Source organism: Ursus maritimus, unplaced genomic scaffold, assembly GCF_017311325.1.
Source record: "Ursus maritimus isolate PB19 unplaced genomic scaffold, ASM1731132v1 scaffold_5, whole genome shotgun sequence".
NCBI lineage: Eukaryota > Metazoa > Chordata > Mammalia > Carnivora > Ursidae > Ursus > Ursus maritimus.
In genome coordinates this window covers 68818946-68845481 of record NW_024426663.1, presented here as the reverse complement: position 1 = coordinate 68845481, position 26536 = coordinate 68818946, and the positions used below count along the sequence as shown (strand labels likewise).

General features: G+C 42.6%; 1 protein-coding gene across 2 annotated transcripts in view; it reads left to right on the top strand.

The window, feature by feature from the left end:
- The window catches only part of LOC103670543 (zinc finger protein 474), a 32615-nt gene extending 6491 nt beyond the window's left edge, over window positions 1-26124 (top strand). The window contains exons 1-3 of one of the 2 annotated variants that reach the window (XM_040622548.1): window positions 15026-15128; window positions 18777-18957; window positions 21814-26124. In XM_040622548.1, the coding sequence (XP_040478482.1) occupies window positions 18783-18957; window positions 21814-21965 (327 nt within the window). In that variant the 5' untranslated portion in view covers window positions 15026-15128; window positions 18777-18782 and the 3' untranslated portion in view covers window positions 21966-26124. Of the gene's footprint in view, window positions 1-15025; window positions 15129-18776; window positions 18958-21813 lie in introns of those variants that run through there. The other variant, XM_040622550.1, reaches the window with a different exon arrangement.
- Window positions 26125-26536: the final 412 nt, after the last annotated feature.

Below are 26536 nucleotides of genomic sequence, written 5' to 3'. Positions count from 1 at the left end.
ATGGTTAATTTTAAGAGTCTACTTAGTCATTTGTCTCTTCATGCCTTGAGTTAGACTGAGTTCCTGAAATCAAGACTAAGGCTTCTGGAACCATTTGCCTCTATGATTCCCAAACACAAGAATGGCTTGGAAGTCTTTGGAGATGGTAGATGAAACATTCAGGGGGATCCTTCCGGGATTTCTTGTCCTTATAATCCTCTTCAGTGGCCCTAATTCACCTCCTCAGCTGTGTTGATGTCATGAAAACCAGCATCGACCTCACAAACTGCCCCCTGATGATGCTGACAGCTGGACCCCTAATGGCCAACTCCATGTGCCATTTCTTCATCTTTCCTTGGTGCCAACCATGCCTGCATACCAGGGAAGCATTCTTGGATCCCATGACTCTCAGGTGTACCAAGTGCAACTGTAAGGTAACCAGACCCGTTCTCTTCCACACTCTTGTTCTAGAAGCCAGCCCAAGGGAATCTGTGTGTGTATATGGCGTGTGAGGACTCTTTGCGTAGTGAGGGGGGGAGGAGTCACAAATTTTAGAGCAACACCATCATCAGTGAAATTGATGTATCACTTCCTAATATGAAAATGTGAAGAGTAATGCTCACCTGTACAAATGACATCTAACATAATTATTTTTTAAAATCAGCCTCAAATTAGGATTGCGTATGTGGTAGGAGAGACCATAACACAGTTACCTCTTCCAGAGCCCAAGACCAGAGCAATATTCGGTAGTCATTGCGTTGGTGTTTCCAACATGTGGCCTTCTGTTCCTGTAGAAACAAATATACTGACCGTCACCTCTGTGAGAGGAGAGTATCACATATAATAAATTCTAATATTATGCAGGCCTAAAACAAACAAAGCTACAATATGCCACCGTCTCAAACAGTTAAACCAGCTTAAATAATTTTGTACATCTCTATGTGCTTGCTTCTCCCTGTCACTCCCTTCTTCCTGCTTCCGGCCCTAAGCAGATATCCATATTTTCTGGTTGTAGATACTTAGTAAATCTTCACATAATGACTGGATGTACGTAGTTCTTAGAAATCCAAATTCCAGATCTCTCCCAAGATTCTTAGAACTTCCCCAAAGACAATACAACCTTGAAGAAGTTCTTACTGAAACAGGGGTTATTCTCCTGTGAACAGAATCTCACTGTTCAATGTCAGACAGAAGTTCATCCTCTGAATAGGCAGAGCATTGAGAGGGTCTGACTTAGGACTCTGTCTCTTGCTTTCCCTTTATATTATGTAATTCACCTCCTTCTTACATCTACTTCCCCTTCAAATTTTTACCTCTGTGAGGTTGTCTTACATATGAAGAAATGTCCTAGAAATTGAAGGGGGCCTAATATGCCCAGGAATTCAAGAAGTTTCTAATATTTCAATATATCAATATTCTAATATTCTTATTTGACCTTCCCTTTGAGCTGAGGGGCCCATTAGCATATAAATTGGAGACAAATCGAGCATTGGAAATAACCCAACTTCCAAGTTCCAGTTCGGATTGTATCTATGCTTTGGTTTTTTTTCTAACTATAAAAGCTGGAAAAACTGATTTTCTCAGTTTGTGAGGTTTTTCCTCTCTTACTCCCATTGTTCCCTTTATTGTTCATTCTGCCTGTGACCTGAAAGTCATCTGAAGGCCACAAGGTCAGGCCTTATGCCAAATGGAGAAGCACCAGAACCAAACATCAGGGACATCCTCCAGCCATTTTCTTCAAGGAAAGTCACTCTTGACAATAATTTGGCAAGAAACTTGATCATACACCTCACTTTCCAACCAATATCCTTCTAAAACATCAGAGGCAAAAGCAGTTTTATTTCAAATGCGAGAAGAAGAAAAAGGAAAAAAAAAAAAAAAACTTCAGCCAAGAAACTATTCCTTTTAAGAGCAGAGACCAACTTGGAATTTGTTCTTTGACTTACATTTTTCAGCCCTGTATCTCAGGATGAGCAATTAAATAACTAAAATCCCAAGCATATATTCCAAATACTAGTAGCTCATTTTTAAAAATCAGGTACGTTCAGATACTTGAATATGAACAGCCTTTCCAGATAGTCGGCGGAGCCTTTCTTATCGTACGAAGGAGCAAAACAAAACTCCACATCGTAAGTAACAGACTCTAATAGTTGGCCAACACACGGGCTGGGTTGGAAAATTCCTTAACGTGGCATCCAGTGATTTCCAAAAACAATTCAATTTCAAACAACGATCCTTCCAGATGTGACATTTGGGTAGAATTGTTTGAAAACACCAGAAGGAAATGTGAAATACCAGTGGTTTCTAGACAATCAAACTGCAGTTGTTGAGGTTTGAGATGGAGCTATGCTGTTACTCCTATATATTAAAATGCTATTTATACTTGTCTGCATGTGTATGGTGTGCCTGAGGGAACGGAAACTTAATTATACACATTCAGTCTCAGGTTTGTTGAAATTATGCTTTAAATGGCCGCAGGCAAAATTTTGACTTTGGGAAATGAGTCTCTGGTGACCCGGTCTCATATACTGATCTTGTTCTCCTTTTTAGCACCTTGTGTACCCTCCCTGTCCCTGCCAACCCCCACCTCTCGATATTATTGGAAGGGGCTTGGGAGAATCTGATAAAAATCCTTCACAGGAAAATCTCTCATAGGACTATTTGCATTTTGAAAGAGGATCTGGAAGGAGGCAGTATTCAACCCAAAGGAATGAACATTCGAGGTAGTCAAGAGAACAGGCGTAAGAATTGGGCTGATTTCTCTCAAATCCCACCCAGTGGCTGACTCTTTGGACAAATCAGACTGAGCGTGAAATTCTGCTAACCTTTGATGACCTTACCTCCACCATGTTTCTAGAAGGAGCTGGAATCAGACAGACCTGGAATCCAATAATAGATGAACAATGAAGTCACAAATCTTTGAGCCAATTACTAAACTTCCCCAGCTTCTGTCCCCTCACTGTGAGAGGCTGAAATGAAAGATCTCCCGCACAGGTCCAGGGATGGTGTCTGACAAATCTTCTCTAGTCAGCTCCTTCCTGCCCCTTCACAATGGCAGGGGCGACAGAGCTCCTGTCTGAGTGAACACAACCCTCACTACTTATTAACTACCCTGTGCCTCAGTTTCCTGATTTGTAAAATGGGGGCACCTAGTCCTGCCCAGAGGATTAAAATGAGAATTATTGGGATTAAAGCATGTTAAGCGCTTAGTACAAGGCCTGGCACTTAGAAAGTACTGGGGAATTATTAGCTGCTACTTGGTCAGATATTTTCAATATTGGAATGTTCACAGGATTCCTACAAGAGATTTTATTCTTTTCTCCACAAGTATGGAGGAGAAAAACTTTCACTCTTATTTCTACATCCAAACTTTCTGCCTTCTCTGATATGCTTGTGCACTTACCACAGACATTTCAATTATTTGGCCCTAATGGAAGGAGTCAGGAGTGTGGAAAATTTAAAACAGCAGTGAAGGCCCAAGTCGTCTATGTTTAATTTTGTCATGCAGAAAGAGGAACACGGTCAATGGCATGACACCCATCCAAAGAGCCTCAGAGTCCCTCAGCCTCTGGCAGATGGGGCCCTGTTTTTGACAGCCATCGACCCGGAGCGGGGGCAGCCAAACATCCTCCAGCAAGCAAACGACTTGTGGGTGAGGCAGTTACTGTGCACACGGCGACGTGCGGTCTTGGAAACCATCCTCAGCCTTTAAAGTAAAAACTTCTTTAGACCTCAGGATGGAAGTCAAGACTCCTGTCGAGTTCTGTGGGAATTGCCTGAGTGCTAAATTTAAAGAAAGCAGGGCATTTTCATTGTGACCATCTATTAATTTTCACTGTATATCCTTAAAAAAAAAATACACACCTCCCTCACAACCTGATGAGTATTGAATTCCACAGTCTGAGATTCAGTGCTTGGACTCCCAGCTAAAAGGCAAAGATATCCTAGATGGGTGACAAACCCTCTTTAGCTATTGGCACATGAATGCCAATTAACCTCAAGTTCAGCTCATGTCTTAGAAATGAGATAGAAGGCAAATACCTTTGATCAGGGAGCGGAGTGGGGAAATAGCTACTCAGGCCCCCAGCTCAAGTGCTTTCAGGGTTTAGGCAGGCTGAGTGTGGGGCAATGGGGAGTGGTGGAGCCTGTGGTATTTTGGAGAATACGTCCTCCCTGAAGATATCACATTTAAAACTTTTAAGAATAGCATGCTGGTCGGGGCGCCTGGGTGGCACAGCGGTTAAGCGTCTGCCTTCGGCTCAGGGTGTGATCCCGGCGTTGTGGGATCGAGCCCCACATCCGGCTCCTCCGCTATGAGCCTGCTTCTTCCTCTCCCACTCCCCCTGCTTGTGTTCCCTCTCTCTCTGGCTGTCTCTATCTCTGTCGATTAAATAAATAAAATCTTTAAAAAAAAAAAATAGCATGAAAAAAATAGCATGCTGGTCAAGTACAACATGCCTGTCTCTTGGCTGAAATGGTCATTGGTCCATCGGGTTACAATCTGAGATCCAGAGTACAAAGCAGAGGGGAGGGAGTTCTGGGGGGGAGCCTGGTGAGATGCTGCAAAGGGGACAGACAGAATCGAGAAGAACCCGTGAAGGGACGCACATAGTTGTGTGACAGTTGTGTGCTGGGACCACTGGCCTGCACGCTCCATGCCTGAGCACAGGGTAATCCACCCCAGCCGCCAACTGCCATTTGGATCACCCGTTGGAGTCCCCAGACAATGAGGCTATTCTTGTGAGCCAAACATCCAGGAGCCAAACCTTCTAAGAATTTTACAGGGCCGGGCGCCTGGGTGGCTCAGTCGTTAAGCATCTGCCTTCGGCTCAGGGCGTGATCCCAGAGTCCTGGGATTGAGCCCCACATCAGGCTTCTCTGCTGGGAGCCTGCTTCTTCCTCTCCCACTCCTCCTGCCTGTGTTCCCTCTCTTGCTGGCGGTCTCTCTCTGTCAAATAAATAAATAAAATCTTAAAAAAAAAAAAAGAATTTTACAGGGCCACAAGAAGTACAAGATCCTAGAGTAATCCCACAATCTGGAGAGTAGTTTTTAGAACTTAGCGTCTGAATTTGAACCTATTAGTGGGTGGAGAGGTTAAGAAATGCTTTGTCCACTCAGCGGCCCATTTGTCACCCAGACTCTGCTTCTTGACTAACTTCACATGGGGTGGGCTCTGGGCCTGCCACAGAAGGATCTGTGTACCTGACCTACTGTCCCAGAGAAAAGAGCTTAGGAGAAAGTGAAAAAAATATTTCCCAAGTAAAGTAGGAAGTGAAATAAGGTTATCCCAGGGGCGCCTGGGTGGCACAGCGGTTAAGCGTCTGCCTTCGGCTCAGGGTGTGATCCCGGCGATCTGGGATCGAGCCCCACATCAGGCTCTTCCGCTATGAGCCTGCTTCTTCCTCTCCCACTTCCCCTGCTTGTGTTCCCTCTCTCGCTGGCTGTCTCTATCTCTGTCGAATAAATAAATAAAATCTTTAAAAAAAAAAAAAAAGAAAGAAGGTTATCCCAACTATTGGGACCAGTTCCTGGTTCTGTCCCTAGCATGGTGCCTGGCACATGGCCTGTAACCAGAAGTTTCTTCCTGAGCGACAATATCTGGGCTGCATTGAGTCACCTCCTGACAGACAGCCCATTCCTCCAGATGCATTTCCACTCAGGGTAGGTCTCAACCTTCCAAAAGCCTGAGCCGTGCTTTTAGTAGGTGTCTCTGGGTCTTTTCTGCTCACAATGCAACTTCAGTATCAATATTTAGAACCTCATTGCTTTTCTGGTTTTGTGAAGTTGAAAAAAAGCTGATGAAACCCAGATATTTACACACTGGCCATACTGTGCTCGTTACCAGTTACACTCCCCACACGTCAACATACAGAAGAATGGTCTGAGGCCAAGTCTTGAGACAGGAAGGATTGTCATGTATACCCCTCCCACGGCCATCACTTTTTAATTTTGCGTCTTGTGACTTCTACTCTTAGAGATTAATGATCGCAACCAGACGGTTTGAAAGCGTGTTAAGGCGGGGCACCTTTCTCTAACCTACTTGTCAAAGTCATGGTTTAGACCAACGGAAATGGTTTCTTTTTCAGGATGTTCTCACCTCTGGGTTCCTTGATTCCTCTTTGACTCTCAGGTTAATGGATGCCCCCAAATGATCACAGGACACAGGGCTGTTTTGATGCGTGGATGTTATGATGCAACCTTGAAAAAAAGGACAATTAAGGGCGCCTGGGTGGCTCAGTCGGTTAAGTGCCTGCCTTTGGTTCAGGTCATGATCTCAGGGTCCTGGGATCGAGCCCCACGTTGGGCTCCCTGCTCAGCGGGGAGTCTGCTTTTCCCTCTCACTCTCCGTTTGTACTCTCCCTCTCTGTCTCTCTCTCTAAAATCAATAAATAACATCTTGAAAAAAAAAGTAAAAATTTAAAAAAGGACAATTAAACTTACTACATTTTTGGTTTCATTTCCAAGTAATGTGTGAAGCATGTTCCTTGGAGAAAAAAAGGCAGGCATTACATACATATTTGGTAATAAAATGACATCTTTTGCGTTTTGATGTGGTTACTTCGGCAAAGCCCTGCAGAAATGACCTCCTCAAAAGGAACAGGCCAACTTCTTCCATGACGGCAAAGAAATCCAGCAAACGACTGCCTCCCAGTGCTCGAACGTGGGAGGCTTCCCCGGCTCTCTGGTGGCACATAGCTAATTGTACTTGTGACCTTCTAGAACCAAAGCTCTCAGCACTCTGTCTCTCTTTTCTCTTGAGGGGAATGAGCTGAGAGATAATAACTGTAGGCTGGAAGGAGGTCAAGGACAAAGCCAAGGAAAACGTAAAGGCATGGAGAGTTTGAAACAAAGGGCGCCTTTGGATATCCCTAACATCACCTGCGGAAAGTGACTGACCTGACCCGTGTCCTTTGTGCATATGCGTGCACACACACACACACACACACACACACACACACTAAAGGACTTTGAAGTTTCCTTTCCTGGAAGATGAGAAACTGGTGTGAGTGATGTTTCCAACAGACCAGATGCCACGCACATGGGCACAGAGGGACCGTGCTACTTTCAAACTATTCACCTCTGCCCCAGGGCGAGGGCCTGACAATCTAGAACTGGACTTCTCTGCATGAAATTTTATGTGAATGTGGTTGCTGTTCCCCAGTGCATTATCTCTGGTAAAAATTTTGATGTCCTGGGGAAAAAAAAAAAAAAAACTCAATAAAATGTTTTCTAATTCTCTCTAGTTCTTTTTCGTTTTTCATTTTTCTTCCGTGGTATTTTTTTTTCTTCTTTCAAGAATTACTTGGGAGACAAATTAAAGGGTTGTGAACCTAGATGGCTTAACAATAGTCTCTCGTGCCTGGCAAACATCGCTCTAAAATACATCATTTGATTCTGCAGTTTCCTCTGACGGGGTGTACTGCGGGCTTGGAACTGACTGCAGTCCATGATCACGGCAACGCAAAATACTCCCCTAAACGAGGTCTGCATGAGTGGTTTTTAACCGGCTTTATTGAGGACTGAGAGACAAACAATAAACGGCATTCATTAAACTCTCGCAATTCAATGAGTTGTGACAGTTTTATGTACCTGTTATATCACCACGATAATCAAGATACAGAACATTTTCATCACCCCGAAGATTCCTTATACCCTTCATTCTTGCTTCCACCTCCCAGCAACCCCTGATTTGATTTTTAAGCACTACAGCTTAGTGTGGATTTTCTCTCCCTGGAATCAGGAAGCAACGGACTCCTTCATGCCTGGCTGCTCTCAGCCTAATGGTTCTGAGTGCTATCGCGTTGGTGCAAGCAGCAGCGGTACTTAATACCAAGTAATGGTCCATGCCATGGCAGTGTTATACTTTATCTGTTCACGGGTGTTTGCAGTTGTCTTACTGTTTTTATTATCACTTCAGAGTGCTGTCTACTTCAGGGCAGGCAGAACCCATCTGCATTTCCTCAACAAGAAAGAAATCAAGATGGTTTAATCTATGAAAAGTATGAAGTGCCCCCATGTGACCCACGCCTTCATCTGATTCTGTCTCAAAAGGATGAGGTCTTCATCCTTACACTCAGGTCTCAGTACAATCAAGACACTTTTTGTTACTTTTCTCATTGCCCTCTCTCTTCCTGATGCCCCAGCCAGCACAATGCCTTAGCTGTGGCTGATGCCACTCTGTTGGCAGAGAAAGTACTGGCTGCCAGTACCTTCTGTTAAATTGCTCCCCAGTGTCTGAAGCATGGCTAGCTTCTAATGGCAGGAAGGTGGCGTCTGGGGTCAGGACCCAAGTGGAACTGCTTTGAAGAGGTGCCAAACTTTGAGTGTGCTCTCAAGGACTGACTGCCTATTTTGAACAGAATGGTCCTTGCTCTCACACTCTCTCTAATCAGTCTTCATGACCGACTTTAATGCGTTCATGTTAACTGACTACAGTAATAAAAAACAGTTGTTGAAAAGGTCAAGTACATTTCTACCTGTTTGACAGCCCATTTTACTGGCTTCTGGTCAAAACCTTTCCTTCCTTCTTACTGCAGGCTCCTGTGGGGCTCTGTCTATGACACCACTTAACAGTTTTGCCTTCTAATTGAACGAGTAGTTGATACGCTAGTCTCCATTATTGAAGAAAGCTAAGGCTTGGCATTCCCCATAACCTCCAGCACAGGGAAGATGCTCTCCTCCATTTACACAGTTATTGCTGGAAGGAACAGACAAAGTCATGAAGGTAGGAAAAGTGGAGGACTGCAGGTTCTAGCTTGGGGTTTGGGGCTGAGTTTGGTGTGGCTAGTAGACCTGTTTCATGGGGCTAAAGTTGGCATGAACGAAGTCAGCCTGAAACGTTTGGTCTTTATTCTGTAGCCACGGAGAACCACAGAAATTCTGGATACCACATCAGACAGGCGAAGTCTGCACAAAACATAGTCAAGTGCAGAGAAGAGAGGGGAGCAGCTGGAAGGCTAAAAATTATATGTTGATTTGTCAGTCCAGCCACAATTGGGCAACGAAGGACCCAGGGGATGGTTCAATCCATCCATCCCCCCAAATTATCTCTTTGGCTGCCACTTTTCAGCATAAGATGGCTAATACCATACTGTCCCATTTAGTTATTTCTGAAATCATATTTTGGCTAATGCAACCAAGCCAGACAAACGAGTCTGAACACAATGTAAATATCTGGGAAAGCTGTATTTAGATTATATTAGGTGGAAACAAACTCACGCTAAATTCTGTCTTCAGATTTTTTTCCAGGCCTTTGTATGGCTTTTTGAAGTAATGGAGTAGAATTCTAGGGCCTCAATTAAGTTGCGTCATATAAACATGTAACTGATGTATGTTCAACTATAAACAGTTGACGAAATAAAATGGTACTATTGGGATAATGTAATTTAAGATACTGTAAATATTTTCATTTTGCTTTACAGTTTTATTTTGTGCTATGCATAACTATTCATTTGTAACATTCATTCTAGGTCCAATTACTAATTGATGACAACCCTAGATTGGGTTATATACACAGGCTTGATTACCATCTTTTATCAGTTATTTAAGGAATGTTCAGAAAGTAATTTGGGCTCCACTTGATTTTTCCCATTAGGACTAATTGGATTACCTAATCCCAACTTAAGTTTCGATCCTGGAGTTGATATTCTTTTTATTATTTTATTATTCTTATAAAAATGACACAAATTTATTATAAAAAATTCAAGCCACTAGTAAAGTACAATGGTTGGCATAAAAGTTGCTCCGAGCTCCTTTTTGCTTAACCTAGGTGACTATTATTCCAGCTATCTCTCTCTGTGCGCGAACATATATAAATAAACAGGCATGCAGATGTTTTCATAGGACTAAGGTTGTCATGTCCAAGTTGTTAATACAGATAGTATAAAGGCAAAAACAGAGATATTATATTTAATTTTACTTGAATTTGACAAAAAGAAACCAAAGAGACGGTGATGGTATTGCTGAACTTAAGAAAAATATTTCTTCACTAAAGAATATTTGTTTTTGAAGGACCCTCTACAGTTAAAAACCAAAGATAAAAGATTTGGGGAAAAAATGTAACTCTGGGTTTTAATTTTGTACTGTTTTAAGTGACTGTTTGTCATGACAGTAAAGAATTTAGTATCAGTAACATCTTTGCCCCTCTACTTCCCTTCCCCTTAATTTTCTTCTCGAACCCCCAATTTCTAGGGTCATCTCGCTTTGGTTCTAGGCTTACTTGGATCCATTTCCCGCTGTAGAGTCACGGCTTCAAGATTTCTGGGCTTGTTTGGTGGTTTCACCTCTTGATTGCTTCTATTTTGTTAGTGTTTTCCAAAAGGCATCAGAAGTAGAGTGATGACATAATTTGTTAATCAAATGGAGACACCTTAGACAATGCAAGAAGGAGCTATGAATACTTGTCAACACAATAGCACAACAGGTGTCATAGGGACTGCTTTAGGCAAAGCAGGACTGAAAATCGCCCCAAAGCCAGAGGTGGTGTATTTCATAAGTTCTTGCTTCAACTCAGCCCTTTTTTTGAGGCTTTTAAATGGTACCAAATGGCTCCTTACACAAAGAAGCATCTATTTGGGGGAAAAAAAGAAGTTTACTCTGATTAAAGGTCCAACAGCTCAGTACCTGGGGTTAAAGGGTGGGCTTTGGGGAGTCCACCAACCATTCAAAATCATACCCATAACTCTGTATACGTGTGCATTTTTCTGGAAAGATGACCATGTAACTCATTAGATTTTCAAAGGGGCCTATTGCCCCACAAATATTACTAATTTCTATTTCACCACAAATCTCCAAAAAACTACCTTGCTGGATTATGTTTCCCTAATCTCCTAGAAATGATATCACACAAATATAATTTCACATTATTATTCCTTAGTTTTTGTTGTGGGATTAGTATAAGGAAGGACCAAATGTGAAGAGTTTCTGGTCTTTTGTAAAATCGCTAGTAATGACTTTGATTTTCCTTTTCAGTATTTCTTTCATTAAGATTCGTACAATAACACATAACGTTAGGAATATTTTTCCCCTTCAACCAGTTGTTATACTTCCTTCTATAAGCTCTATCGCGATGGAGTTGTGCTGTTCACTGGGGTTTCCTTTCAGCCTGACCTGTCAGGGAAGTCACTGGGAGCTGTTTGAAGCTATTGAAATAGATATCCTAGTCTAGAATTACTGGAACCATTTCCATTCTTCTTCTATCAATACCTCGTTTAATACCAAAACACTGTTTTTTGGCCGTTATTCTGTTCCCATTGCTTAGATGGTGGTATTACACAGCTATTTATTTTTTTTTATTTTATTTTATTTTATTTTATTTTATTTTATTTTATTTTATTTTATTTTATTTTATTTTATTTTATTTTATTTTATTTTATTTTATTTTATTTTATTTTATTTTATTTTATTTTATTTTATTTTATTTTATTTTATTTTATTAAGATTTTTTATTTATTTATGTGACAGAGAGACAGCCGGCGAGAGGGAAAACAAGCAGGGGGAGTGGGAGAGGAAGAAGCAGGCTCATAGCGGAGGAGCCCGATGTGGGACTCGATCCCGGAACGCGGGATCACGCCCTGAGCCGAAGGCAGCTGCCTAATGACTGCGCTACACAGGCACCCCTATTTTATTTTATTTTAATCTTATTTTAATTCCAGTGTAGTTAATATACAGTATTACATTAGTTTCAAGTGTACATTATAGTGATTCAACACTTCCACACATCACCTGGTACTCATCAAGACAAGTGTGCTCCTTAATCCCCATCACCTGTTTCATCCATTCCCCCCACCCCCTTTGCCCTCTGGTAGCCATCAGCTTGTTCTCTAGGGTTGGGAGTCTGCTTCTTGGCTTGTATCTCTCTCTCTTTTTTTTCCCCTTGTTCTTTTGTTTCTTAAATTCCACTTATGAGTGAAATCATATGGTATTTGTCTTTCTCTGACTGACTGACCACTATTATAATCTCCAGCTCCATCCATGTCGTTGCAAATGGCAAGAGTTCATTCTTTTTGATGGCTGAGTAGTATTCCGTTGTGTGTGTATACCACACCTTTATCCATTTATCTATTGATGGACTTCTTCTTCTGGGCTTCTTCCATAGTTTGGCTTTTGTAGAGAATGCTGCTAAACATTGGGGTGCATGTATCCCTTTGAATTAGTGTTTTTGTATTCTTTGGGTAAATACCCAGTAGTGTGATTCCTGGATCATAGAGTAGCTCTATTTTTAACTTTTTGAGGAACCTCCACACTGTTTTCCAGAGTGGCTACACCAGCTTGCATCCCCACCAATAGTGTAAGAGGGTTCCCCTTTCACCTCACCCTCGCCGACACTTGTTGTGACAGCCACTTATTTTAAATTGTAAAAGTGAGTAGGTGGATGACCGGTCACCCACCCTGACTCAGAGAAAAGTTGTTAAATGTCCACTTTCCTTGGCCATGCACAGTTCTGGCCCCAAAGATGAAACATGAAGTGTTCCCAGCAGAGAAAAGACATTAGCAAAAAGGAGAAAAAAAATGCTGCATGGAAAATAAAATGATGATGCCAGTGGTGGCCAGCAAAATGATTGGAAACATATGAAAGTTAGTGGATTCAAGTTAAAAGAAATACACACATCTGAAGGCTTTCACTGAAGGGCTCAACGCCCTCTGTCCATCTCCAGCCTCAGTAGACTTTCCCGGGAAATCAGGAAGCAAAAGCAAATTTGTGATGAGCCCTAATAAACATGTGTGTGTGTGTGTGTGTGTGTGTGTGTGTGTTGGGGGGGGGCCTTTAGCTGCCTCCCCCCCATAAAGCAGTTCACACCTGAAAGAACACTTCTGTGGATTCAGGGATTAACTTCTTCAAAAAATCTTGTACCTTGCTATTAAAAAAGGAACGCCTCACCCCCAAGAGTATCTGAAATGTTGACAGGAAAACTGTTGATCTAACCGTTTGCTCTGCAGGAACTTTAGACTTATCGGCTTCCTCTTTGCCTTCCTTTGATTACAGTTTCCTGGAATCCATGGCCCTGGCAAGGCCCCAGGTAGATAGCCCCTGCACCGTGCCGGGCAAAGCCTCAGTGCACTGGCTTGCTCGGCTGGGCCGTGCCATTTCATAGCAGAGCCTTCTGCCATTTCTGGCAGTGCTGACCTCCTCTCCTCTTCCCTCTCAGTCTTCCCCACACCCCCATCCAGCACAAAACACCAGAGAAGGAGGCTGAAGAGCAAACCCGTGGCAGGGACCAGGGAATGGAGATCGTTCAGCTCTCTTTGCAAGTTTCAGACTGACAATCGTGAAATTAATGAAAAATAAAAGAGGTTCTCTTATCTCCGTTCAGCCCCGCGGGGATGCATTTTTCTCTTCAGCTGTGTCTGGGTTGCTCACACTTCCCTCGAGCAGGCTTTGGAGTAAAATGTTTAAAACCTAAGAATATGGAGTGCATTGCAGGGTTCAACGGCAGTTCAACCACAAATATAGAGCATGGACCAAGCTTTGGAAAATATAATATAGAACATCTTAGCCTTTTTATGGTATTAATTTTCTCCCACATCCCTTTATTTTGTGCGTGTCTTCTGGCCTCTGGGTCTGCCTGTTTTCTTCTAATTTTTCCTTCCAAAAGAAACCTTCTGACAATGTGACATGAATGTCTCCATTAATGACCCATGCCATTTATTTTGCTTATATGCTTGGTTAAATACTGGATTTGGCTCATACTTTCCATATGGAATATTAATATTCATTATTCTCAAAGTAAAGAGACCAGCTTCTCATGTTAAACTAAGAAAGCCTGTATTTAATTAATCTTCAAGTAAATGAACATGTAAAAAATAGTAAGAAACTGTTGGGTATTTTGAAAATTATTGCTTCTGCTTTAGCCTTTCTCTTAGGTCTCGAATTCGCCAAATATTTTTAAAGTCACTTTTCAGGCATTAGATCCTGTTACACGGCTAATGAAAAAGAAGGCTAAAAACGATTCAGTCAGTTTTTGATGAATGTAGTTTATTGGCATAGTTCAGCATAGAATAATAGAAGAAACTATTCTACTTCAAATAATGTGCTTTTAAAAAAATGATTCTTTTGGGGCGCCTGGGTGGCTCAGTCAGTTAAGCATCTGACTCTTGGTTTCAGTTCAGGTTATGATCTCAGGGGTGTGGAATGGAGCTCTGGATTGGGCTCTGCACTGAGCTCAGAGTCTGCTTGAGATTCTCTCTCCCTCTCCCTCTGCCCCCGCCCCCACTCACATGCCCTCTAAATTAATTAATTAATTATTTATTTTAAAAATTATTCTTTTTTAAATTATTGAAGTATAGTCGACATACAATAGTACACAATGTTATATTAGTTTCAGGTGTACAACACAGTGATCTGACGATTGTATAAATTCCCAGTGCTTACCCCTACCAGTGTAGTTACCATCTGCCACAATACGACGTTATTACAATATATTTTTTTTAAGATTTTATTTATTTATTTGACAGAGAGAGAGACAGCCAGCGAGAGAGGGAACACAAGCAGGGGGAGTGGGAGAGGAAGAAGCAGGCTCATAGTGGAGGAGCCTGATGTGGGGCTCGATCCCATAACGCCGGGATCACGCCCTGAGCCGAAGGCAGACGCTCAACCACTGTGCCACCCAGGCGCCCCGGCGTTATTACAATATTGATGACCATATTCCCTATCTGTACTTCTCATTCCTGTGACTTACTTATTTTATAACCGGAAGTTGGTACCTCTGAAACTCCTTCACTTTATTCCACCCATCCCCCATCCACTCTCCCTCTGGCAAATCATGTATGTTTTTTAAAAAGTGGATCATCTTGGGAGTAACTCCATTTTCCATTTTGCTTGCTGTGTATTAGTGCCTTTACTCACCTGGAATCTGTCGTTTCTGCTCGGGTATGCAGAAATCAGAAATGTGTTTCCTTCTTATTGTGATTTTGCTCTATCTCTTTGCCCTGCAGGTGTAACCCCCATGAGCTTTAGTGAAAAGCTTGCTGGCTCTCAAACACGCATGCATTTTACCATGTTTTACATCCCCGGAGGAAAGCACACCACCAATTTCATCTGTTTCTGCTTTCGTGCCATCCAGGCCTACTTACAAACATACTGGAAAAGGTCATTCCATGCCCCTGAAGTTTCTTGCAGCTCAGCTTCCCTGGGTCTTCCCATTATTCAGTGAGTATTCTTCCCTAATTCAATCACTATCACATTCTCTGCAGTGCCAAGAGAATCCCAGATTTTCTTTGCAAAAACTTCTGTAATTTTTGCTGTTCTACTTCCCAGAATCCAAATCTTTTCCTTCTATGAAGATGGTTTGCCTCATACTCAGAAGACTAAATTCTTCCTGTAGGAGCTCCTGCTTGTGCCTCACTTCTTGACGACCCATATCTCTTTCATCTTTTCTCCTTGTCCTCAGAGGCTAACATCTCCAATTACATCTGGGGATCTCATGTCCTCCTGCCTCCTCTGAGACCTTGTTCCCACACTTAGCCCTCTTCTCTCAGTCCTAATAGGCTCTCTCTGCCTGGATACTTCTACCCCTAAAACAACAACCAAACAGATTTGTTAAGATTTATTTATTTTAGAGAGAGAGTGGAGCTGGGGAGAGGGGCGAGGAGAGAGAAAGAATGTCAAGCAGACCCTCGCTAAGTGCAGAGCCCAATGCTGGGCTCGATCTCATGACCCTGAGATCAGGGTCTGAGCTGGAGGCTTAACCGACTGCACCAGCCAGGCCCCCCAAAACACATCTTTCTTCAACTCTACTTATGTCTCCAATTTCCTTTCTGCAAACTTTTTGGAAGTGTATTTCTGTTTTCCTTGACCTAATCCTTAACTTGTAACAGTTTAGTTTTTGTCTGTATCCCTCCACTGGAGCTCAAGTCTCAAAAGTCACTGGTATATAATCTGTCAGCAAATAATTCTAGCGACTTTCCTCCCCCATTACTCACTGTGGCACTGGACAGAAGTGATGACACCGCCTTTCTGGAAACCAGAAGTGTTTCCAGAATTCTGAATGGAGTCTTTTGTCTTCATGCTCTGTTTCTTGACTCGTGAACTTGAACCTTTGTCTTTTCAGGCTGTGATTCCTTTGCCCAATCTCTTTGCTGTAGATACTCCCTCAGGACTTTCTCTCCATACGTACTCTATATGCTCCTTTTCTGGAATTTTCACGGTTTTAAACATCATCTCTGTGTGCAAAGCTCGGAAACCCATTAATTCCAAATGACAGGCCTCTATTTGCTGTTTTGGCTGGACTTACATTTGAATTCTACTAGGATATCAAATGCAACAAGTCCAGAACAGAATCCATTTTTTTCCTCCTTCCCTACCCTGCCTTTCCTGGTTTCCCCTTTTTCACAAGTGACATCACCAGGGACGTTCTCTTGGATCCGTGATTTCCTTACCCCACAGCCACGGATGCTCAAACTCTCAGAGATATCCTGCCAGGACAGCCCTTTGAGATACATTATTGCCAGACTAATTTTCTGAAAGTGCAATTGTAGGTTATTCCCCTGCTTAATAGCTTCCTATCATTTACAAAACAAAATCCCGATCTTAACATGGCACTCATGGTTGTTCATACAATAACTGCAGCCAAACTATCTGATTCTAGTATTCAAGGCTACACGGATCAACGGGCAACTCTTTGTTATTATTCATATAAATACTTTACATTAGTTGCTCTTCTCTCTACTCACCTTCAGGCTCCTGTCCTTGAGGCTTCGCTCCTGCTCTTTCCCATCTTCAAAATCTTCTGCGATCTAATCTCTACCTATTCTTCAGGCTTTCCCTGATATTCACAACTGGAAGAAACATTTCATTTAATGTATGTGTTACTAATACAGCCATACTCGTTTTCTTTTGCTTAGTGTTTACATGAAACTTCTTCCCCATTCTTCTGCTTGAAATATGTTTGTGTCTTTAGTCATAAAATGTGTTTCTTGTAAATAACATATAGTTGGGGATTTTTTGTCTATATATTTTTTAATCTAGTCTGTCAATCCACGTCTTTTAATTATGTTCTTTAGTCCATTTATATTTGCTGAAATTGCTGATATGTTTGAGTGTAAGTCTATCACCTTGGTGTTTTAATTCTATTCCTCTTGCCTTTTTTTTTTAATTTGTTGTTTGGTTGGTTCCTTCTTTCCTATCTTTCTTTGGCAAATGGTTAACTTACCTTTTTTTTTTATATATTCTATGTTGCATGTTGAATTTTTAGTTCTGCCTCTTTGCATGTATTTGTGGTTTGTGATTACTATAGAGATTAAATGTTGTATCTTTAATATATAACATTCTACACTTAAAAAATTAGTTTAAGAAAAATTGAAGAATTCTATGACAATCTATTTCTAATGTTTAGTCCTCGCTTTGGGTAAGTTCAGAGCACTACAGGGTTTAAACTCCCATGGTAGTAAACCAACCCTGCCAGTACTTAGTATAAAGCCTAGAGCCACAAGGCTCTTCCCTGTTCTCCTGCTGCACCTTGAGGCTGCTGTGGACCCTTCATGCACGCAACATGGAGGGATCCTTCCTACCGCCCCTCCCTCCTTAATTCCCACCCCTCCATCAGCAGTAGATTGTTCTTATCTGGTACCCAGTGCGAGGCCTAATTTTCCAGCTCTACCTTCACATTAAGGCAGGACCTGCATTCTTGAATTGGTGAGAGTTTCTCTCAATGCTCCTGCCTCTCTGCATTGTTAGACTGCCACTGAACCCCCCCCCCAACCCCTGGTGAGTGGGAGGGCTTATGTAGATAGTTACCGCATGCCTACACTTCAGTAGGGTTCACACTCAGCTGTCCTGTCTTTTCTCTGTGGCAGACACCTGCCATCTCATATTCATGTAAGTTGCAGCACGGGAGATATTCTTTTGGCTGTACTGATCCACTGTCAAACTCAGGCAGTCCTTCTAGCTCATTAATTTACCTTGCAACTCTGATTCTCCAATAGACTAAAAACATATGGTTCCGTAAGCCATCTGATTTGTTCTTATTGCTTAGGTGGGAGCAATGTTTCTTGTAACTTTCTGTGCCCTGGACAGAAGCTGAAACTCCTTGTCCGTTTTATCCTTCACTCTTTCTTAGATTTAGTTCTCCCAGAAACAAATGCTAAGAAAAGGATTTGAGTTCAAGTAGTTTATTAGACAGGTGATCCCAGGAAACCCCAGGAAAGTAGTGGGAAGAGAAGGAAGTCTATATAGTGTGTGAATGAGCAGCTGAGGTGCAATCCCACCAGGGGCTCTTGGGACACGGCATGGAATCAGCCGTTCTGAAGGGGCTATTATCGACCAAATCCCACTTGTTATTGATCAGCCGCCCTGCCTGTGGATGGGTCCTGCTTCAGGTCAGAAAAGGCCTAGCATCACAGGAAGTTGTTCAAGTAAGGGAATGTGGGTCGGTACACAGTGTCCCTTCTAGACTCTCCAACGACACTTATGACTTGACTTCTCAAGAATACTGGCGTACTAAGGCCTGATGTTACTGAAAAGATGATTCATACCTGATTTATTTCCATAGTTTCCCAGTGTGGAGAATGGCCAGAAGATAAGTAATCAAAAATTATTAAATGAGAAAACACATTTTATAAAGTACCAATTTGTAGAATTCTGGTCAGCCCTTCTGTACTTTCCGTCGTCCTCCCAAACCCATCGCAACTCTTCAGATGATGTGGTTTATTTTCTTAATTGCCAAAAAAAGTTCAATTTACCTGAATGGTTGGAATTTTTTAAAAATGTGATTGTCTAGCTAATGTGAATGTATTATAATTTTAAAGTACCATTTCTACACCTGAAAGTTATCTAACAGATATTTTATATTACTTGTAGCCAACAATGAGAAGGCGTCCACCAACAGTTATCTGCTACATTTGTGGTCGTGAATATGGAACAAAATCTATCGCCATCCATGAACCACAATGTCTGAAAAAGTGGCATAATGAAAACAACTTGTTACCTAAAGAGTTAAGGAGATCAGAACCTAGAAAACCAGAAGTCAGGACCATTACCGGTAAGTTTTTGAAAAAAGAAAGAAAGAAAGAAAGAGAGAGAGAGAGAGAGGGAGGGAGGGAGGGAGGGAGGGAGGAAAGAAAGAAAGAAAGAAAGAAAGAAAGAAAGAAAGAAAGAAAGAAAGAAAAAGAAAGAAAGAAAGAAAGAAAGAAAGAGAAAGAGAGAGAAAGAGAGAAAAAGAAAACAAAAACTTGAGTGTGTAAGGGAGACTTTTTCTTTCTGAACTTAGGAGAGGTATTCCTTTCTTACTTATTCAAACAACTGAAATCAGCAACATTTACTGTCTTGATTATAACCAAAGAGGAAAAACAGTTCTAGAATGCCTCACCGAAGGGCCTCAGATGCTAAGACGTAACAACACTATTGTCAAAACTGCAAGGAGAGAGACCCACTGGCATTCCCCGTCTTTCCCAGAAGTTACTTTCATATATTATCAAACTGAATACTCAAAAACCATGAAGCTTAAAAAATCTTGGAGGGCACGTGGAGACATGTTTTCAAATATGAGTATGTCTTAGTGTTCACAGAGCAGGGTACCGGACTCACAGTTTGCAGCGGCCACCAGCCAGGGTGAAAAACTGAATAAATCGGTCCATGTGTGAAAAAAGGGAGAGTGGGGACCATGGGGCGTGGGAAAATACCGGCTCCTTAAAGGAAGCCACTCCTACCTGCTTCCTGCTGTTACCATTAAGAAATGTACCCCAGTGTGGCCATATTTTTCAATAACACAAAAGGAAATCCAGAAATCAATATGCAATGCCCAGATCTTTTGAATTTTACAATTAATATTTTGTAAAGCACCACACAAGCCAAATGAAACCCCATAAACTGCTGTGTGTGGCCTCCTTATGGAATCTTTGCTTGCTCATTTGGGGCTAGAACAAAGTAGTTCAGAGAACGTTTGCCAGGCCAACTAAGACTTGCTCAACTTATTTCTACCATCGTCACTTTCTCAGAGGATCCCCTCAAAGGAAAATCATTCTTGGTTTTAGGAAAGTATCATTCAATTCATTAATCCTCCTTCTGTAACTGTAGATTGGCCTAAATGGAGGGTACCTCCCAGTCGTTTAGTATAGATCAGTCCAGAGCACTCTTGTCAGAAATGTGACCCAAGAGAGTTCTCTAACAACCCACAGAGTAGAATCTAGATTGTCATGATAAAGTTCTAGAGCCCACTAGAATCCGACTATTCACAGCCTTTGCCAAGAGTAGGAAGACTCATCATTTAGGTGGGAAAAGAGCTCAAGATGAACACATCCATCCATTGAAATTTGCCCACAAAGACGTGGTTTACTTCATTGAAACTCTCTTCCTAGAAATTCTCTGTGGTGTCAAAAGTCTGTTTTCTTCACTTCTGACTTAATCACCTTCTCTGCCTGAGCATAAGGATCACGAGTCTAGAAGAGGAGAGAGAAATGACTGGTTTGAAGGCCCTGGAGGGTCCATTAGTCTGTTACTGGCCACAGGTGGAAATGGTAGGCCCCATCACTGTACTTTCCTGCAGTCTTCCTCTGGGCGCCATGCTGTTTTTGTTTCTGAAGGCATCCTTCATCTCGAGGCAGAATTCCCATTCCCACTTCTACCCCACAGACTTACTGTGGTCACGGAGTCCAAACAACCCTTCCTCCAGATCCAAAGTCAAAGCCCTGCTCAAAAACTTTTAGCTATGTGATGATTCAATCATTCCCAGTGAGACTCAATGAATACTCTGGAATTTTTGAATCCATATTACATCGTCTGAGTAGGGAGAAAGTCCATGCCCTTCCTTTTTCAATAGTTTTCAAAGCTCTCAAAATACACATTCGTATCCTGCATGGAAAGTGATACTGGGTTTGTCCAAAGGAGAAAAATGAGGTTGTGCTGGGGTTCAGTTTCCCATAGAGTAAAATAAAGAACGTGAGGAAGTAGCAGGATGGGAATCTAAAGTTTGCTATGCTTGTGTGAACCATTAGGAAGAAGTCATAGGAGAATTGCCTGGGCTTTAATGAAGAAATATCTGCTGTGAAAATGATAAAAAGAAAAGTATGCAATTTATGTTTGAGTGCCTGGCTACACTTAGGGGGGCCTGTTTTGGGCAATTCGAAGACACAGTCAATTTAATGTACTAAAGCCATTCTATTTAAATAAGGTTTATTAAAGCTAAATCCCACACTGTTTTTCTAAAATAAAGCCATATGCCTTTTTTCCTATGCTCTGCCAATGAAGATTATACATCTCTCAGATGTCTTGGTTGTTTTCTTAAGGACACTTCTTTTCGTCAGATTAACTATCCTGTTTGCATTCTTCACTTTAATTATTTAAAGAATCTCTAAGTTTATGGCCATGAAGAGATGATACATTTTTAGGATATCATTCATCCTAAATTCACCCTCAACTGTCAGTTTTGGCCTTTCAGAACATTCCACTGAAGGATTACAGAAGAGGAAAACACAAATGCATGTTCTTTTCCCTTTGTAAGTTTATATTTAGAGTCAATTGAAAGAAGGCCAAAAGTTGTATTTGCAAGATAATAATGTGTAAACAAAGATGTTAATAATTAGTGGAGAAAGCATATCATAACACATAAAACAATGTCTTCTCCTTTTTAAAATCCAAGGAGTGAAAAGTCTCTGGTTCATAGCTAACTTTTTACTCAACCCTTGAAAGAGGGAGTGGTACTTTTTTTTTTTTTTTTTTTGGCAAAAGTAGTATGATTTGTTTAAAAGCCTCAGTCAACAGGTATTTCCTGAAAATATTTTCCATAAAAAGTAGAGTATGGTTCTCCAGAATAAAAACTGATCCGTTTTACCATTTTTCTTTTTCTTTTCTTTCCTTTTTGTTCCTTTTTTTTTTCTTTTTTTTCCCTTTAACTTTTCAGCCAAAGGTTTCTATGATCTCGATGCCTTAAATGAAGCCGCTTGGACCAGCGCCCTGAGCCAGTTGGTTCCCTGTAATATTTGTGGGCGTACCTTCCTGCCAGACAGACTGATTGTTCACCAACGATCCTGTAAACCAAAAGCCGCCAAGTAAAGCCCTCTCTCCCAGTACAAGTGTTAAAGGACTTAGATCCTTTTGAGAGAGTTTGGGATATGGAGGGAAGGAGGAAAAGGGGGTAAGAAGAGGAAACAAGAAACACTGGAAACCACTCAAGGTTATCTAGCGCGGGAAGCCAGCTCGGGGGTCTGGTGACATAAGCATGACCATGACCGTGACGTGGTGGGCCTAAGCTCTGCCTTTACCGAGCAGCTGCACGCATGCGCGCAGACACACCGGGGTGGGGGTGGGGGGCGCTCACACTCCGTTGGGCAGAATTACAAGAAGGCTGCCCCTCATCAGGGCTGGCATTTTTGTCTCCAGGAAATTTCAGAGCCAACTGTTGCTGTTTTTCTTCCATTCTCTTTTCCTGAGCAACATTTTGAATTTCACGATTAGGACTATTATTATTCAGGGAAAAAGAAGTTTCAGGTGGCAATTTCAGGCAACTCCTTGGTCTCAAGAAAAACTGGATTCTTTCCCACCCTGTGCTTTCTGAAATAACGTGCCACTCCCTGTTTCCTCTGACCCAGAGAAACGCTGTTAACTGAGTTATTGATTGGGAATCTTCTTGTCTCTATAAAATCATTGCACGGCAAAGACTTTCCCAAAAGAGCTAAGGAGTTAAGGTAATAGAACCATGTCTAACTCCTACTCCCTTACCAAGAGCGGGAAATACTACAGAGAAATTTCAGAACTGGTGCCATCCTCGTATGTCAGAAGATTGCTACAGCGCGATTCATCAAATGGGTGGAGGTTAGCTCTTTCCTTCTATAGGAGAAGTCCAGAGAGTTCTCTATGGCTTCATAGGGGCTCATAGGTGTTTTATTGTTGAGATTGAAAAGCCTGCCAGGAAGTTCTGTGCCTCCCCACCCATTGCCCAGGCAATGGCTTGTGAAAACTGCCCTGTATTTTAGACCTTGAATGTGCATTCATAGAGGCGAGGCTCTCCTGGGAGGAGGCCAGGGTCAGGGAGGTGCTCTGCCCAGGAAATTCTGCTCCCCTGGATGGCGCTGCTTTGCCTGGACTCCCAGCAGTTTTGCTTGAGGTCTTTGTTCATTTTATGGCTGAAGTTCAGAGCCATCCTGGATCCACTGGGTTGCTGCAGACCTTGAATTCATGACCTAACACAGCATAGTCAGCTCCAAATTACACAAGCAAATTTGTTGGACCTAATATTTTACTCACACATCTCTGTATTATAAGAGGTTAGGTTAAGAGTGTTGCTCTAATCATTCATTTTTCTTTTGGTCTGTTCCAAAGGAAGAAGACATTAACTTTTAAAATAGTCTTTAGCTATGCTCAAAGAAGACTATCCTCTTGAGAAAGACATAGCATCTCATACCCCATTGATGGTTTAGTTCTTTGATTTCATTAGCAAAGATGACAATATCCAATACCGGAGTTAGCGTAGACACTGTGCTTCGAGCTCCCTAGACTGCCGTGTGTATAAATCTCCCATCAGCCTACAAGGAGAGGTTATCTTTATCTTACAACTGAGGAAACATATTTAAATAGGTAACAAGCTAACTCAAGGTCACACTGGGCTTGAGTCGAGGGAGGGAATAGGGAAGCAAACTCGCCACTCCCGGAGTCCCAAACTCCCACTTTTACCCAGCGCTCTCTGTATGCTACATTTCGTCATTAATTCAATGAACTATGCGAACAAATGACCTGCCAAATGTGATTTTCTCTTTTATCCAGTGTTCAGTAACTAAGGCAAATGGGAATCTTAGCATGCTTGTAGTTTGCCTGCTGGTCAGGCTTTCTCTCAAACTGAGGAGGTGAAAACCCAAGTTTAAACAGCCCTGTCTTTCAAAAGCCACTCTGTCCTCTGCTGATGCTTAGCGGTCCAGTGGGGAAATAAAGTGAAAATGCTGGCCTCAACTTGGAAATGGGTTGCTACTCAGGGTCTGAAGAAGACATTCTGATACCCGTTCCTTTCAAAGTATGACCAAAAAAAAAAAAAAAAAAAAAAAAATCCAAACCAGCTACTCCGTCTGTAGGCATGATGAGGTCTGTGAGCTCTGGAAGTGGGAAATGACCAGCTCTTGCAGGAATTGTCACTTCCCCAGGGAACCGTGAGTCGCCTGGACACGTATCACAGGGCCAGCGGGGGGAGAGTCCCCCTGCAGCTGCCCCTCCGCTGGCCTGCGAGTGGAATTACAGGCAGAGCAAGCTCAGTCGTAAGGACAGGAAGCCAAGAGCTCCTGTCTATCGCGGCAAAGGCCAGTCGTCAGAACCTCCGCGTGGACAGGGAGGAGCTCGCCTGTTCTCTGCCAACAGCCCTCCTCCCAGTTAATTCACTTCCGTGCAGATATTCGTACCATGAAAAGAAAATAATTTCTTTAGCAGGAGTTGGCACCTCCATGAGCTATGAATTTGAACCTTGCTGTGGTCCCCGTAGATACTGTCCTAGATGACGACGAGCAGACACTAGAAGAAGGTACTGGGAGCTCCTAGCTTACGCTTCTCCTCCCGGCCAGGCAGTCATCGGTCTTGGGGTGCATGATAACTAGAGGCGTGGGCAGCACTGTACCGCCCTCGCTGCTCTGTTCACTGGTGCTGCAAACTTCCGTTAGACTCTCCTGGGGGGGAGGGCGGTGGGGGGACGGACATTAAGGAGGGCGCGTGATGTAATGAGCACTGGGTATTACACGCAACTGATGAATCGCGAAACTACCTCTGAAACGAGTAATACACTATATGTTAATTAATGGAATTTAAATAAATAATAAATAAAAGTTTAGAAATTGCAAAAAAAAAAAAAAAAGAAAAAGAAAAGAAAAAGAAAAATCCCAATCCCCTGTAGTGAAGGCTAAAGGGAAGAGTTCCGGGATTTCTGGATGCTCATTTGCATATTTAATTCACATTACAGTTGCAGGGGATGTCCTATCAGCAGGGAACACTGGGGACCAAGCAAGCATGTCCTAGTAGGGGTGTGGAGAGGAAGAACGTCCTAGTGGAGTCTGCGTGGAAATCTGTTAAGAGCTCCATTATGAGGACTCCTCAGGAGGCTTCCTCAGAAGATTTTCCAACAGACAAGTATTTCCAACCAGGGTCTCAGGGCTGGCTCCCGGATGACACTGCTTTGGCCTGGGGAATCCTGACCCAAGTGTCTTCATGGAACAAGAAGCTGCTATGCCTTTGGATGAGAAGACTCGTTTGTGGAGCAGGCAAGAGAGAGAGAGAGCAGATATCCAGTGTCTCCTACCTCCTGAAAACAGCCCTGGGTCTTTCTGTATTTGTCCCCTTCTGACACTAGTAGCGTTTCTTCTTTACACCCTTGCCTGAACTGGCCCGTGTGGCTGAAAGTTCAGCCCCTTTCCTTCCCCCATTCTGAAGGATCCTTGCTTTCCTGTGGCAACTGTCCACCTTCCTTTATCATTCATTACTTTCCTAGTGACTCACTGTCCAGCCCCTGTGAAACGGTGCACCCCTCCCGCCGGTGCTCCCCGCTCTCTGTGAGCACTGTGACTAGAGACGAGACATGATGTTTTCCTGCATTTGGAGGAAACAGACTCCTTTGAGAAGCACTCAAGTTTCCAGGGACAAACAGGGAGGTGTAGGGAGAATATATACCAGGAAAAACACTTAAAAGATGTACACCTTTATGCTTAGTTCTGCTTACATTTTGTTATAAAAATACTTAGATAAACACAACTCATAGGAAGAGTATAATGAAGTCTCATGGTCTCTACACCCAGGTATTTCTCTTCTTGACATGGCACTGGGGTCGAACTTGAATGGTTTAAATTTTAGCTACTCATTTTTGGCACAAAAGAGGAGGTCGGAGTGGCAGAGATTTGCTGTTGAGAGCATAGGATTCCAGGGTACGTCTGATGATGCCTGTCAGTTCTGCTTATGGGATTGTGAGATTAAGCCAGCCGTGGATATCAACTTCAACTTCAAATGTGATAAGAAAAAAAAAAAAAAAGACTGAAAACTGACCTAGGCATTATGGGACCAGGTCCTATCACTGAAACACATTCATCACCTACAAGCCAAGGGTCTTCAGAAGATTCTTAGTTGAGAGAGTGCTAGGCAAAACAACAGCCCCCCAACATTGTGGACGCCCAGTCCCCAAGCCTCCTGAATATATTACCTTACATGATACAAGAGACTTCGCAGATGGGATTAAGGTTGTAGACTTTGAGGTGGGGAGATGATCTCACATTATCTGGGGTGGGGGGGGGCGGCTATCTTAACTGCATGAGTCCTGAAAATGGAATAAGAAGGGAAAGGGGGGGGGGTCAGAGAGATGGTAGCATAAGAAGGATCCATCACCCACTGCCAGCAGAAATGTAGGCAACTCCATAAGGACCAGAGAGATGCCTGCTGGGGCTAAGGGTGGCCCCAGCTAACAGCCAGCAAGGAAACTGGAACCTCAGTCCTATAACCACACATTCCTGGATTTTGTCCCCAACCTCAGTGAGCAGGGAAACGGATTCTCCCCTGGAGCCTGCAGGAAGTCATGCCGCCCTGCCCACCACGTATTTTTATCTGGTGAATCCAGGGTTGAACTCCTGACCTACAGAGCTGTAAGAAAACAAGTGTGTGCTGCTCAA